At 46.7% G+C, this 11,735-nt stretch overlaps 2 protein-coding genes across 3 annotated transcripts; both read right to left on the bottom strand.

Annotated features, from left to right (window-relative positions):
- Positions 1-88: 88 nt before the first annotated feature.
- gpr161a (G protein-coupled receptor 161a) lies at positions 89-6,125 on the bottom strand. Of its 2 annotated transcripts, none has more exons than XM_048999207.1 (6): positions 5,769-6,125; positions 4,304-4,703; positions 3,118-3,833; positions 2,242-2,349; positions 1,754-1,870; positions 89-476 (listed from the first exon to the last, which is right to left on the bottom strand). In XM_048999207.1, the coding sequence occupies exons 2-6, from the start codon at positions 4,657-4,659 to the stop codon at positions 235-237; spliced, it is 1,539 nt and encodes a 512-aa protein (XP_048855164.1). In that variant the 5' UTR covers positions 4,660-4,703; positions 5,769-6,125; the 3' UTR covers positions 89-234. The 2 variants fall into 2 exon arrangements, with proteins under 2 accessions (XP_048855164.1, XP_048855165.1); XM_048999208.1 differs by having other exon boundaries at positions 5,822-6,125.
- Positions 6,126-7,691: 1,566 nt separating this feature from the next.
- Positions 7,692-11,585, bottom strand: slc19a2 (solute carrier family 19 member 2). The gene is made up of 6 exons (XM_048999415.1): positions 11,381-11,585; positions 10,000-10,590; positions 9,609-9,846; positions 9,231-9,423; positions 9,000-9,141; positions 7,692-8,908 (listed from the first exon to the last, which is right to left on the bottom strand). Exons 1-6 carry the CDS (start codon positions 11,507-11,509, stop codon positions 8,702-8,704), a joined length of 1,500 nt encoding a protein of 499 aa, XP_048855372.1. The 5' UTR covers positions 11,510-11,585; the 3' UTR covers positions 7,692-8,701.
- Positions 11,586-11,735: the final 150 nt, after the last annotated feature.

The following is an 11,735-nucleotide window of genomic DNA, read 5'->3' as shown; positions in this document are numbered from 1 at the left end:
TCCTTTTCAGTGCAACTTCAGAACCCCAATAGATCAATTTTACCCATAACCTTGAATGATAAATTCAAACTCGAACCAAGGCAACCACCATGATGGAAAAGGTTTAGTTGCACAAATTAAATGCGTACAGTTTTCCAATGAACATATAAAAGTTTCCAAAAAACACACAATACCACACTACAGTATATATATATATATATATAACAGGAATTAACCACACAATAAAAAACATGACTACACGCGAATCTCTTCAAGCTCGTCGTTGACTATGCCTTCATCAATGCTCTCCAGCCTCAGCCTCTGGCCGTCCAGGTAGCGCGGTGCCCGAGTTGGTGCCCGGCCGGGCAGCGTGCCTTCCTCCCCAAAGAGCTGCAGCTTGGCATCGCTCTCAATCACCTTTGCCAGGCTGGAGGCGTAGCTGTCCAGAGATTTGTGGATCTCAGCCTTGACTTGGACTGGAGGGGAACCAACATTTGCTAAAGAAAAAAATAACACCACAAAAAAAAGTTAGCGACAGTCGTGACAGAACTTCAGCCAGAGTTTTCCAGGCCACAGTACGTTAGGCTGCTCCTTAGCGATGGCAGATTTTCATGCTCTCATCGTTTCATTTCGGGATGCATTGTAAGCAAGTATTCCTGGCATTTTTGTTTGTAGTTTTATTGATGTTGCTCAACAAGATCAAAGTGTGTAACTGTAAATTATAAAAACATACAAAATTTCAGCCAAAATTTGCTGAAAACAGAAGGGCTACTGCAACAAAGAGTTCGACCTGCAAAATAAAGTTTGTCAGCAATCAACAAATTGACACTATGGTCAAATATTCAAGCTGCGTAAAGCCTAGTTTAATTATACGCTGTCTGCAAGACAATCTCTTGGGTTTTTCCTTTGATTGTTAGCACAAATGTGATGAGCTGTTTTTGTGTGACATCACGTGTGCTCTGCCGTATTTAACACTTGGTCAATTAAAATAAATGAACCAAATGAAACACCATGTAAATATATGAAATGTAAAAAAAAATGACAGAACAATGAAGGACTTTATTTTAAAAAGTTCTTATTGTATGATTGCTACCCAATTTCTTTTTATTATGGTATTTTTCATGGCCTATTTTTCCATTTAAAAGGAATCAAATGTAGGTGGCACAATAGTGCAGTGGTTCGAGTCTCCACCACTCCGTGTGCGTGTGTGTGCCCTTTGGCAGGTTGGCGCCCCCTCCTGGCCTGTTCCATGCATTGTACCCATAACCTCCAGGATAGGCTCCCCCAGCAACCTTGCCTAGGATAAGTGATTACAGAAGATGGATAAACCAAACCCTAAGAAAATATAGGAAGAGAGAAAATAAAACGAGTATAAAGATACTCAGAAAATGTGTGTGACTGAGTGTCTGCTCTCACCTACATGTGTCATGTAGAGCATGACAAAGAGTAGGCAAAGACACCCCCCCACCACCACTGGGGACCAATACAGTATCAAGTAACAACACGTATTACCTAAGTTGGATGACTATACCTATACTAGGTTTTAGCCCCCTAGGCTGTTAGAACCAACCTCTAACCAACAGGACCCCCCGCTTCGCCACAACAGGCACAGGCACAGTCTCCAGGGCAATTTGTTTGTTGGCTCACGGTAAAGTACTGCATGAATTGTACCATTATTTTTCCAACTTTCCTACAAGACATAGATATAGGGGACAGACCTTGTTTGTGCCCCAGGAACGGCCTGTACACCAGAAACAGATAATGGCACACTTGCCTCGGGATTGCTGGTCCTCAAACGTCACAGAGCTCCTCCTCTTCGCTGACGAGCTGCCAGTGTGGTGGGGAGGGTGGGAATCCGAGGAGAAGTTATCCAGAAGCAGGACATCTGTACCTGAGTAGAAGAGCAGCAGATGTTGAACGCCACCGTACCTCAGACAGGGACACTTCCTGCAAGGGCTCTCATCACCTAGGAGTGAAAATGCAGTGTGCACAGCAGTGGAAAGGCAGTGTGCACAGCAGTGGAAAGGCAGTGTGCACAGCGCCCCCGCACGCCCATCTCCGGGACAGAGTGAATGGCGATGGAGGCAGCATCTAACTAGCAACTCAGAAAACACCAGGAGAACACCACCACTGCGTTCAGGGAGGGCGTCCTGCAGCCTCGGGCAAGCTGGGGCAGAAAGATTGCAAACGCAGGGTGGAGGAGGAGCTCAGACGGCCCAGAGAGCCAAACGTGCCCCCCCCCCCATAATGTACTTAGCTCACCTGAGTCTTGGGAGAAGCTGAAGCCCGTGTCCCCCGTACTGCTGCCGTGTCCCAGGAGCTGACCCCCTCCCGCAAGTATAGCCGTTAGGTGTGGAGACATCCCCAAATCTGTAAGGAGACGCAGACACTCAGCCAGCCCTGCATGACCACATACATACCATGCGCAGCCATGCGGGACAGGAAGTGATGCAACGGCACTGATTTCAGTCACTGCTCTTAAAAAAAAAAAAAAAAAAAAAAAAAAAACTTACCTGATCTTCACATAGGAGATATAATCAAAGTCAGCTGCATTCTCAAGACCCCCCCCAAGTTAAACAGTGTTCAGCTGACAGCACAGTAAACTGTATGCTTCACTCTACAGTTAATACTTTTAAGACAGACAATGCATGGCAACACCGTTCCACAATCCGTATCTCAGTTAGATTAGGTCACGCAGAGCAGTACTGATTCTGTGCCTAAATGGAAGCTTTCCTCTGACAGGGACAACCAAACACTAGGTTACAGCAGAACAGCCTGTCCCTCACATCCCTGACACACAAGGAGAAATATTTCCAAATGTCCTCCGTCAAAGTCAAGTGTCACTCTACTATGCATAGCTGAGAGTCTCACTGGTTAGTGTCACATCTCCGCAACTGCAGATTCTCAACAAACATCTTATTAAACTAACAGTGTTTGGGGGTGGTTGGTGATCTTTGCAAAGAGATGGTGGTTAGATGATCAGTAAGCCTGACTGAACTTGCTGAAGACAAGAGCTCACTTTACAAAATGCTTATCTCAGAGCAAGACCAGGACAACAATCCCTCTATACAAGGTGAAGAGGGCCAGCTCAGACCCCACCTATTCTCCACCCATTCTCCAGCCATGCCTGGCACTCACCGGTGATGCGGTTGGAGATGCTGAAGAGACGTGCTGTCCTGTGGCGGGTGACGAACGACTCCCTGTAGTAGCGATCGCCGAAGCACATTCCCAGAAGCTCCTTACGCACAGTCTTGTTCCACAGGCCATATATGAGTGGGTGGCAGGCCACACTAGCGAACGACAGCCATGTGACCAGAGTCTCCAGGCTTGGGGAGACACTTCCCTCACCCCAGAGGGCCTCTGTGCAGATGGCCACCACATAGGGCCCCCAAGTCACTAAAAAAGTTCCGAGCACGACCAAGATAGTTACGAAGGCCTTGCACTGGTTGCCAGCATATATCAGGCTGCGACGGCTGCCACTGGAGGAGGTTGACGCGTTAGAGTTCTTGCGGCCGTTCCTGGATGCCGACTCCTCCTGGGCCACCACCACTGTGCCACAGTGGACTTTGCGCGCCTTGATGCGGGCCACCCGGAAGATGACACCATAGCAGGCCAACATGGCCAGGAAGGGCAGCAGGCAGCACCAGGCGGCCCAGAAGGCCGTGTAGGAGGCCACGTGGTGCCACGCCGCCGTGCACGTCCACTTGAAGCGGTCGAACTCGAAGGAGGACCAGCCGAAGAGCGGCGGAAGGCAGCCTACCAATGAGTGGAGCCACACGTAGACGATGACCACGGCTGCGCGGTTGCCTGTGATCTTCATGGGGTAGATCATGGGATAGAGCACAGCATAGTACCTGGAAGGACACAGACAGGCTTTCAGAACCCAGGGCCTCAACGGCAAGAGGGCTTCACCGCCATACCATCCACCTACAGGTAGATACCGTTAAGATATAACGACCATCGCAGAGAACGATGCAGCAGACGGCAAGTCTCAAAGTCATAAACAAAGCAGTTCTGTATCCTTGCACAGACATTTAACAACAAAGCCAAAGAAGTCGATGCTTTTTCGATTCATGCCACCAAAATTAAATGAACGGCAATGAAGCTTAACCTTGTGTTTGGCAGTAACAAAATCCGATAGATCTCAGGACTGGATGAAGGGCGTACATAGTGCTTTGTCGCCGTTTGGTTAACGGCGCAGATGTGCAAGACATGCCCTTGCAAGCAATTGATCGATCTTAATCCCTGATCTCAGAAAACACGGTCCAGTACGCCCAGAACCCTCCTGAACATAATGCCCATCTGCACCGGGCAGGACACCAACCTGTCAACGGCGATGGCTCCTAGGGTCAGCATACTGGCAGAGCTGATCAGCAGGTAGAGTAGGGCGGTGAAGTTGCACCAGACAACGCCAAAGAGCCACTCGCGCCGCACCGAGCTGGTCACCACGAATGGCAGTACCAGGATGGACAGCAACAGGTTGGACAGAGTCAGGCTGAACACCAATTTGTTGCTGGGCGTCAGCAGATAGGGCTTCCGGTACAGGGTGATCACCACCAGCAGGTTGCCCAGGCAGGCGAGCAGGGTGATCGCCAGCATGGAGACGGACTCCAGCACCACCGCTCCGCTGGACCCACTCTGCCACCGATCCTCCTCAGACCCATTCCTACTGCTGTTCATTCCGAGGGACTGCGCCACTGGAGCCAGACAGGCATGCTGGGATACTGCAAGGGGGACAGAGGCACCAGCGGGGACTTTCAGACCTTTAAACTGGCGGCCATTCATCAGCCTTACGTTCGTTTTCCTCATACATCACCAGACTAGACTTCGATAGCCCAGTAAACATTTGGCCTCATGGCCCTTCAATCATAACATGCTCATTACTCTGTGGGACAGGTAGGAAAATGTCTACACTGCCTTAATTACTGGGCTGAAACTGGCTTAAACGTGAATCTACGCGCAATTTTATATACACACGTTTCCATAATAACATTTAATAAACTACACGTTAACACGCTTCCAAAATTACCGTCACGAACCCTGAAACATCATGAATACAATTTTTCTGATTAATATTTAAAAGCATTGTATCAAAAACCAAACTTATATAACTCTGTCTTTAAGCAAAGAATGTCTGGGGGGGGGGGGTAATATCTTATTAAAAACTATGTGATTATTGTTTTAGTTTTATTCTATTTAACATGCCCACTTCATAAACAACCAAACCAAACAGACGCAGTGTCACTGAAACACATTCTTGTACTTTCCTTAAACTGGCTGAGTTGCGCATTTCTTTGGCATCGCTGAGCCTCCCACTTAATGGCTCAGGATTTCCTATAGTCTCGCCAATCGCTTCCTTTACGGCCCAAACAAACTTAAGTTTTCTTTCTGGCATTCTAAATATTGCGCATTAATTTACATTTACTACATACATACACTAAGTCCTACAATGGTGTACTACTATGGTTTTTTTGGGGAGGAAAGTACAAATATCTTGTCCTAGCTCCTTTAAAATTTAAACCTCTCGTGAAATAAATAAGCGGTTCTTCTACATGCATTCTAACTAATGAATTGCCGATGCCCCTTTTCTAAGGATTCTCGCGTTCTTCGGGACTAAAACCGCACTTTTACAGAAGAAATGTCGCCTATTGCTGTCGACATGTACGTTCGCTTTTCTTTAAGTAACCCTGAGATGCACGCTCACTCGTAGTTTTCCGCACTCGGAAAAACAAAATCGAAGTTTAATGCATCGTGAACGTTTGCGTCCGCGCACCGCGATACCGACTTACAACTTCTTTGTCCGCGCGACAGCCACCCAGCACGTCCCTCTCCGCGTGCTGACCTTGTACGCGCTAATTCCAACTCTCATATCTCCATTCCATCCGCGCGAGCTGGCCGCAGATATCGGTCCGATCCGCTGCACGACTTGGAAACTTTTTTCTCTTCGTCCTGCCTGCCAGATTCCAGTGGAGAGAAGGAGCTGCTGGCTGCAATGGCGCCCAGCACTCACGGCTCCTTCTCCCTCTCGCTTCTCCACCCCAGCTGGCGAGTCCCCCCTCGTCGGAAGAAAGCCGTTCGTGGGTGGTCTGGGAGGCCGTAGCCCTTCGATTTAGGGTTCTGAGAAGACAGTCGTGCCCCCCCCCCCCCCAAACAGGAAAAAGTCGAACTCAATAAATACAGGCACGGCAGAAAACACCTGATTTTATTTGTGGTGCTGAGTTTGTACATTTCAGCTAATTTTACTTTATTGTTTCATTTAGCGGGCATTACGGTAATTTTCAAGGGATAAAATAACGCTCAGGATTGCTTTGTTTTAGTGTTTGAAGGGCATAGTACGAGTTATTCAGAAGAATCTTTAAAAATAAATAGATATATCACATCCCGCTCCTGCATGGACTAACGAGCCGGACCACCAACGTAGATCAAACATTCCCGCAGTGGCGCTTGCCCGCGTCACGTGTCAGCGCAGAGCCAATCGCGTGGCGCCTGGGAGGCGCTCCTTCTGTCTCCGATCAAGTACATTTTCGTGTCTCCCGGGCCCGGCTGTTCAAGTTTCATCTGGATCCAAAAAGCTCCTGATTTGGGAATGTTTTGCTCTCCAGGATCAGGACGTCCATCCTACTTTTGTGCCGGTTATGAAAAACAACATCGGTTTGCATCACCGGGATCCATATATATACATATACAATATAGTGTCATTTGACCAGCAACTAATAATTATAAAAATGACATTTTCTTGATCCCTGTGAGTAAATTCTCCGTTGGCCTTACCCCAACTTGCTCTCTATGACACACAGACACATATATAGGTGTCTGGAGCTGTGGGGTAAGGGCCTCGCTCAAGGGCCCATAAACATGTGACTTCTCTGTCGAGGCTGGGGCTCGAACCAGCAACCTTCCAATCACAGGTGTAGCACAAACAAATATACATTATTACATCATTAATTAAAATATACAGTATTCACAAATACTTTGTATTTTGAACGCACATTTTAAATCATATAAATGTCCAATAGTTAACAATAAGAAGGGATGTGATTGTTAGAGTCTGTTTATGGCTGGTTCATCTCTGACGATTGTAATCAATATACAGTGATGAATGACAACTACAATTAACTTAATAGTCTTGTTTGATATTGACAGCTGTTTTGGGGATTATTTCATGGGTACAAAACATCCTTTTTAGGTTTTCTGTACTAAAAGTCGTAAGATGTAGTATAAAATTTGCTCTATCTACTTTTTCACTGTCATGGTTGAAGCAATCAAGAGCAAAATAATAAGTGTGCAGATACTACATAATGCAAATGTTGTATTAATTCGTATTGCATTGTAAACTTTTGTTACATTGTGTTCCTGAAATCCACCCTGAATCCACCCTTTTGCTGGGATCAGGGTGATCCCGTTTCTTATCCTACTACAAAGGTTTTGAACACGTACTGAAGGCTTCATCCAGATCCAAACCAGAACCGGATTACATGATCCAATCCCATGTTAGAATACTTTGCTTCTTTTGCACAACCCATTCTTAAGGTTTGATCCAACCCAACAGCTGAAATCCAATCAGATTAACACTGGACAACTGGGCACAAGAGTGAAAATGTTGCAGCTGATGCTGTACGTGGAATGTTGTTAATAAGTTCATTGCAGCTAGGAGGCTATAAGTCCTTTTCAATTATTTCATTCATTATGTAGTTTAAAAATACACCAATATATATTTTGTAGTTCTTTATTATAAAAATACTTGTGCAAACAAAATTACACGTGAATGCATCTATTTAATTTTAAATACCTAAATTCTCATCGTAACATAACAATGAACAAAGCTTACCTAGAAGCTCACCATTTAAAATACTAAGGCACATGGTGTAAGCACAATTTTAAGTTTTCTTTTAAATCACTGCTTGCCAAGGAAGGTAATATCTAGTAAAATCTCATGAAAATCTTATATTTTGAGCAGTAAATCACAGAGGTTCCCATTGCTATAGACAGTGCAGGTTTGATGGGATGTCTGATACATTCACGCTGAAGCTCACACTCACCTCCCCCCCAAAGGACACACACCCCATAAACCCTATTCTGCTGCGTTCAAAACCCACGGCAGCTCATCAGCGTTCCTGTAATACAAACTGCATTTGTCCATTTGTCTACCCAGAGGGGGGGGCACCTATAAATCCTGGCGGCCCTAACTAAAATGTCACCTTGACCCCCACCCCACCCAATTTTACATATTTCTGGGGCCCTGTCAAGTGCTCCATGCCCCTGTGACACCCCCTGTCCACAGGCATGTTATTTTTCCCACCACCATTACGGGCTGCACGTGGGATATTCGCAGGACCCCCGTCGCTATCAAAACAGTAGCATAATACTTCATTGTGCGTAACATAACATATCTGCATTCAGAGACAACAAAATACGGTACAGTGGTAACACTATCGGTCATTCGAGTATCAACGCTCTCCTCATAAAATAGGTCATGCTGGTCCATCTGGTTTCCTTCCATGCCAGCAGATCTGGACCTGCCATTACTACCAGTATCTTCGTGTAACATTTACGAATTATATTTTTTGTGCGGATAACGTGGCGTGTGTAAAGGTAGGTTTACAGGGACGCTGAAGGCTGTTGCAGCCACCATTCTTCACACCATAACAGTCCTGGGGAACGAGAGGCCCATGTGCTCTTTATTCCCCAAAACGACAACAGAAATAATGGTCTCTTCACTCTCCTATCCCTGGGGTGGCAGCCGGTCATCCACAGGCAGGATCACTTCTGGGTCATGGAGAGACGAGACACCCCCAACCGAGTCCAAGTCCGTGTCCTTACTCCCGCTCGCACTCGACGGCCGGGCCCGACACCTCACTGCCAGCCGGCGCAGTGCAGCTGCTAGGAAGACTATGGCGATGGTCGCAAAATAGCAGGCGTAGATGAAAAACTGAGAGGGAGGGAAAGGCAGGGGTGAGGCGTCGGTCACATTACCATTAAAGATAAAGAGAGGAAAAGAAACGGCAAGACAGCAGACATACCTGAGAAACAATATCAAGGCCGAGTCCAACGGAGTCGACCACAATCAGAGTCAGTATGGTCTGTAGCATCAGGGCCATAAAGGTGTTCACTCCGAAGACGAAGGCGTACCTCCTCATGTTAAGGTTAGCAGCGATCTGATAGCTGATGGAGAGAATAGGATCGTCGCTCAGGTGGCCCCTTCACAAGACCTCATTCTGACGTTCTGCCTTGAAGGCCATACTTATACTCACGTGGCGATTGTGATGAGCAGCATGTAAGTGCCTCTGAAGATGACATAGGAGGCGTAGCACACCCATATGTTCTCCACAGTGTCCATAAGATACACCGCCACTGCTATGACAATGGTGAAGCCGCAAAGGCACAATTCTCCCCAGGTTGTCCAGGAGATCGTCACAAAGCCCACGCTAAATGCCATCAAAGCACCTGTTCGGGACAGAGCACAGAGATGCTGCATGACACTGGGTCTACATGCCTGCTAATACCTTCCAGAGACCATGCAGTTTCAGCACATCATTCAGATGCTTGACAGATATTTTGTTATCCAGAGATTAACTCGATATTTCTGCCATGGAAAATAAGCTGCTTTTTTTTTTGGTTAGCAGGTTCACCTAGCACAGTTGAGACCGTCTCCACATAGCCGTTGTAGATCATAAACTTCTGAGAAGGAACAATGTTCTCCCACAGGACCTGGGTGTAGTTGACCACCTGTAGATAGCCACAGGTGGACAAAGCCCACCATAAAGACCAGGCCAGGAGAGTATGACACGAGTAGCAATGCAGGAAGTCGCCCCAGAGAATCTTCAACACATCAAGACCACCAACACTCCCAACGGCTGGCTGTGGAACCTGGTTTAAAGAAAGACGTTCTAGTACACAGCACTGCACATGAAGAACATTCCACAGAATCACCCCAGAACTTGGTGATACTTTAGCTCGTCATTCATTCATGTTTAATATTAATGAATTTAAAGAGCCACGTCAGAATGCACTTCGGCTGACCTTGGCCAAAGGCGCAGGGATGTTGTGCTCAAGCAGTATCTTGCATTCATTGTCCTCCACCTTCTCCTTGCTCAGATTCTCCATGGAGACACAAACTGCCCCTTTTGTAGGGTCTTCTGCCAGGACGACGCTGTCACTTTTGTGGAAAAACAAGCTCCTGCTGGCAATGGGAAGGAACCAGGGAGCGAAGAAAGCCAGAATTATGGACACCAGTGTGGCGACACAGAGGTGGAAGAGGGGGACCTTCGCCACGGACACCAGGATCTGCCCAGCAAGGGAGCCCACGGTGGAGCCCAGCAGCGTGACACCTCGGCAGTAGGCGGTGACCTTCTGGTACTGCACAGGCTCCACCACACTGTAGATATAGGAAAAGTATGCCACCTCAGCCGCCGTGGCGACCCCGAAGAAGAACTCCAGCAGCTGCATGGCCCGTAGCCCCTGGGCATTCACCAGCATAATGTACGTCGCAACGAAGCTCGCCCCCTGCAGGATGATCACGGGCTTGTAACAGAGGTAGTCCGTGGCCAGGAAGACGGGAAACAGCAGTGCCAGGTAGGAGTAGGTCCACACGGGGTACATTTCATTTACGACCTACAGTAAGAAGAGGAAACTTTAAACAGTACATGACTCATACCGGTTAAATGTGAAGGTTATGGGCTCATGTTGGGGGGGGGGGGGGTGTACCGTTCAAATAACATGCTTAAGCACCGGCAGTTCCCGTACTTAAGAAATGGACAGCCATAAAGCCTGTTATATTAAAAATCGCATCAGATACAATAGTTCACTTAAGGAAATGCTGTAATGGGGAACTGCTACAGAAAAATTCTAAGCGGGGGAAAGAATTCTCTTACGCTCTCTAATTCTATGTAAACATTACAGTGCGATTAACATTTTTGATATACAGTATTCGCGCACTGTTGCTTTGCAAATCTTAATATTTTTAATTATTATTATCATTTGTAAAGGGGGAGTTCAACCCACGTGCCGATTTATCCAGCTTAAAATATTACATGTTCCAAGGTGGCGGATTTGCGAAAAACCCGACGTAATGCTGGGTATTAGGCTACTTGATCACGAGATGAAGAAATAAAAGCCGGTACACAATGTCAAGCAGAATGTTTTGCATGTGTAAAATCCGGTATGAATTCTCGTACATTAATTGTATATTAGTTGTTAGTTACATACTGCATAGTGCATACCTGAAGCACTTCTATCCGCACGCACATGGAAAAATCGGCTTACTTTATTTTGCGAACTCTTCTGTTCTTTACTGATCCGTGTACACAATGATTGCTTTGCAAAACGACAAACAACTTTTTTGTGTTATTTGAGCATCTATTAGAGCCGTCGGGTTAAACAAGTAAAATCCACGTCCACTTACCTGGGTCTCGGTTAAGTTTTTGTCAGGTCCCATTAAATATGCGGTAAGGAAGGGTTCTAAAGGTCTGAGGTTTGAAAAAAACCCATAAAGGCATAATAAAAACGTGGGGTACCTCCATGCTTCCGACATTTCAATTACCGCATGACCTTCCCAGCCAGCTGCAGCTCACGAAACGTCTTTCGGGGGGCGGAGACAGAAGACCGTAGACGTCGTCGTGCCAATGGGGTTTCTACAAAGCGACAGGCGTGTCTAAGGATTTTGTCCAATTGGAATTGTTTTTGATTTCACCAGAAATGCCGAGGGACTAACGCGGTCGCTAAACCCGCTCCGTTTCGTTGTAGACTTTCTACGTCAC

The sequence above is a fragment of the Brienomyrus brachyistius genome, unplaced genomic scaffold, assembly GCF_023856365.1.
Source record: "Brienomyrus brachyistius isolate T26 unplaced genomic scaffold, BBRACH_0.4 scaffold44, whole genome shotgun sequence".
Lineage (NCBI taxonomy): Eukaryota > Metazoa > Chordata > Actinopteri > Osteoglossiformes > Mormyridae > Brienomyrus > Brienomyrus brachyistius.
Note: the sequence above shows the minus strand (reverse complement) of the source record. Positions and strands in the feature narration are given on the sequence as shown.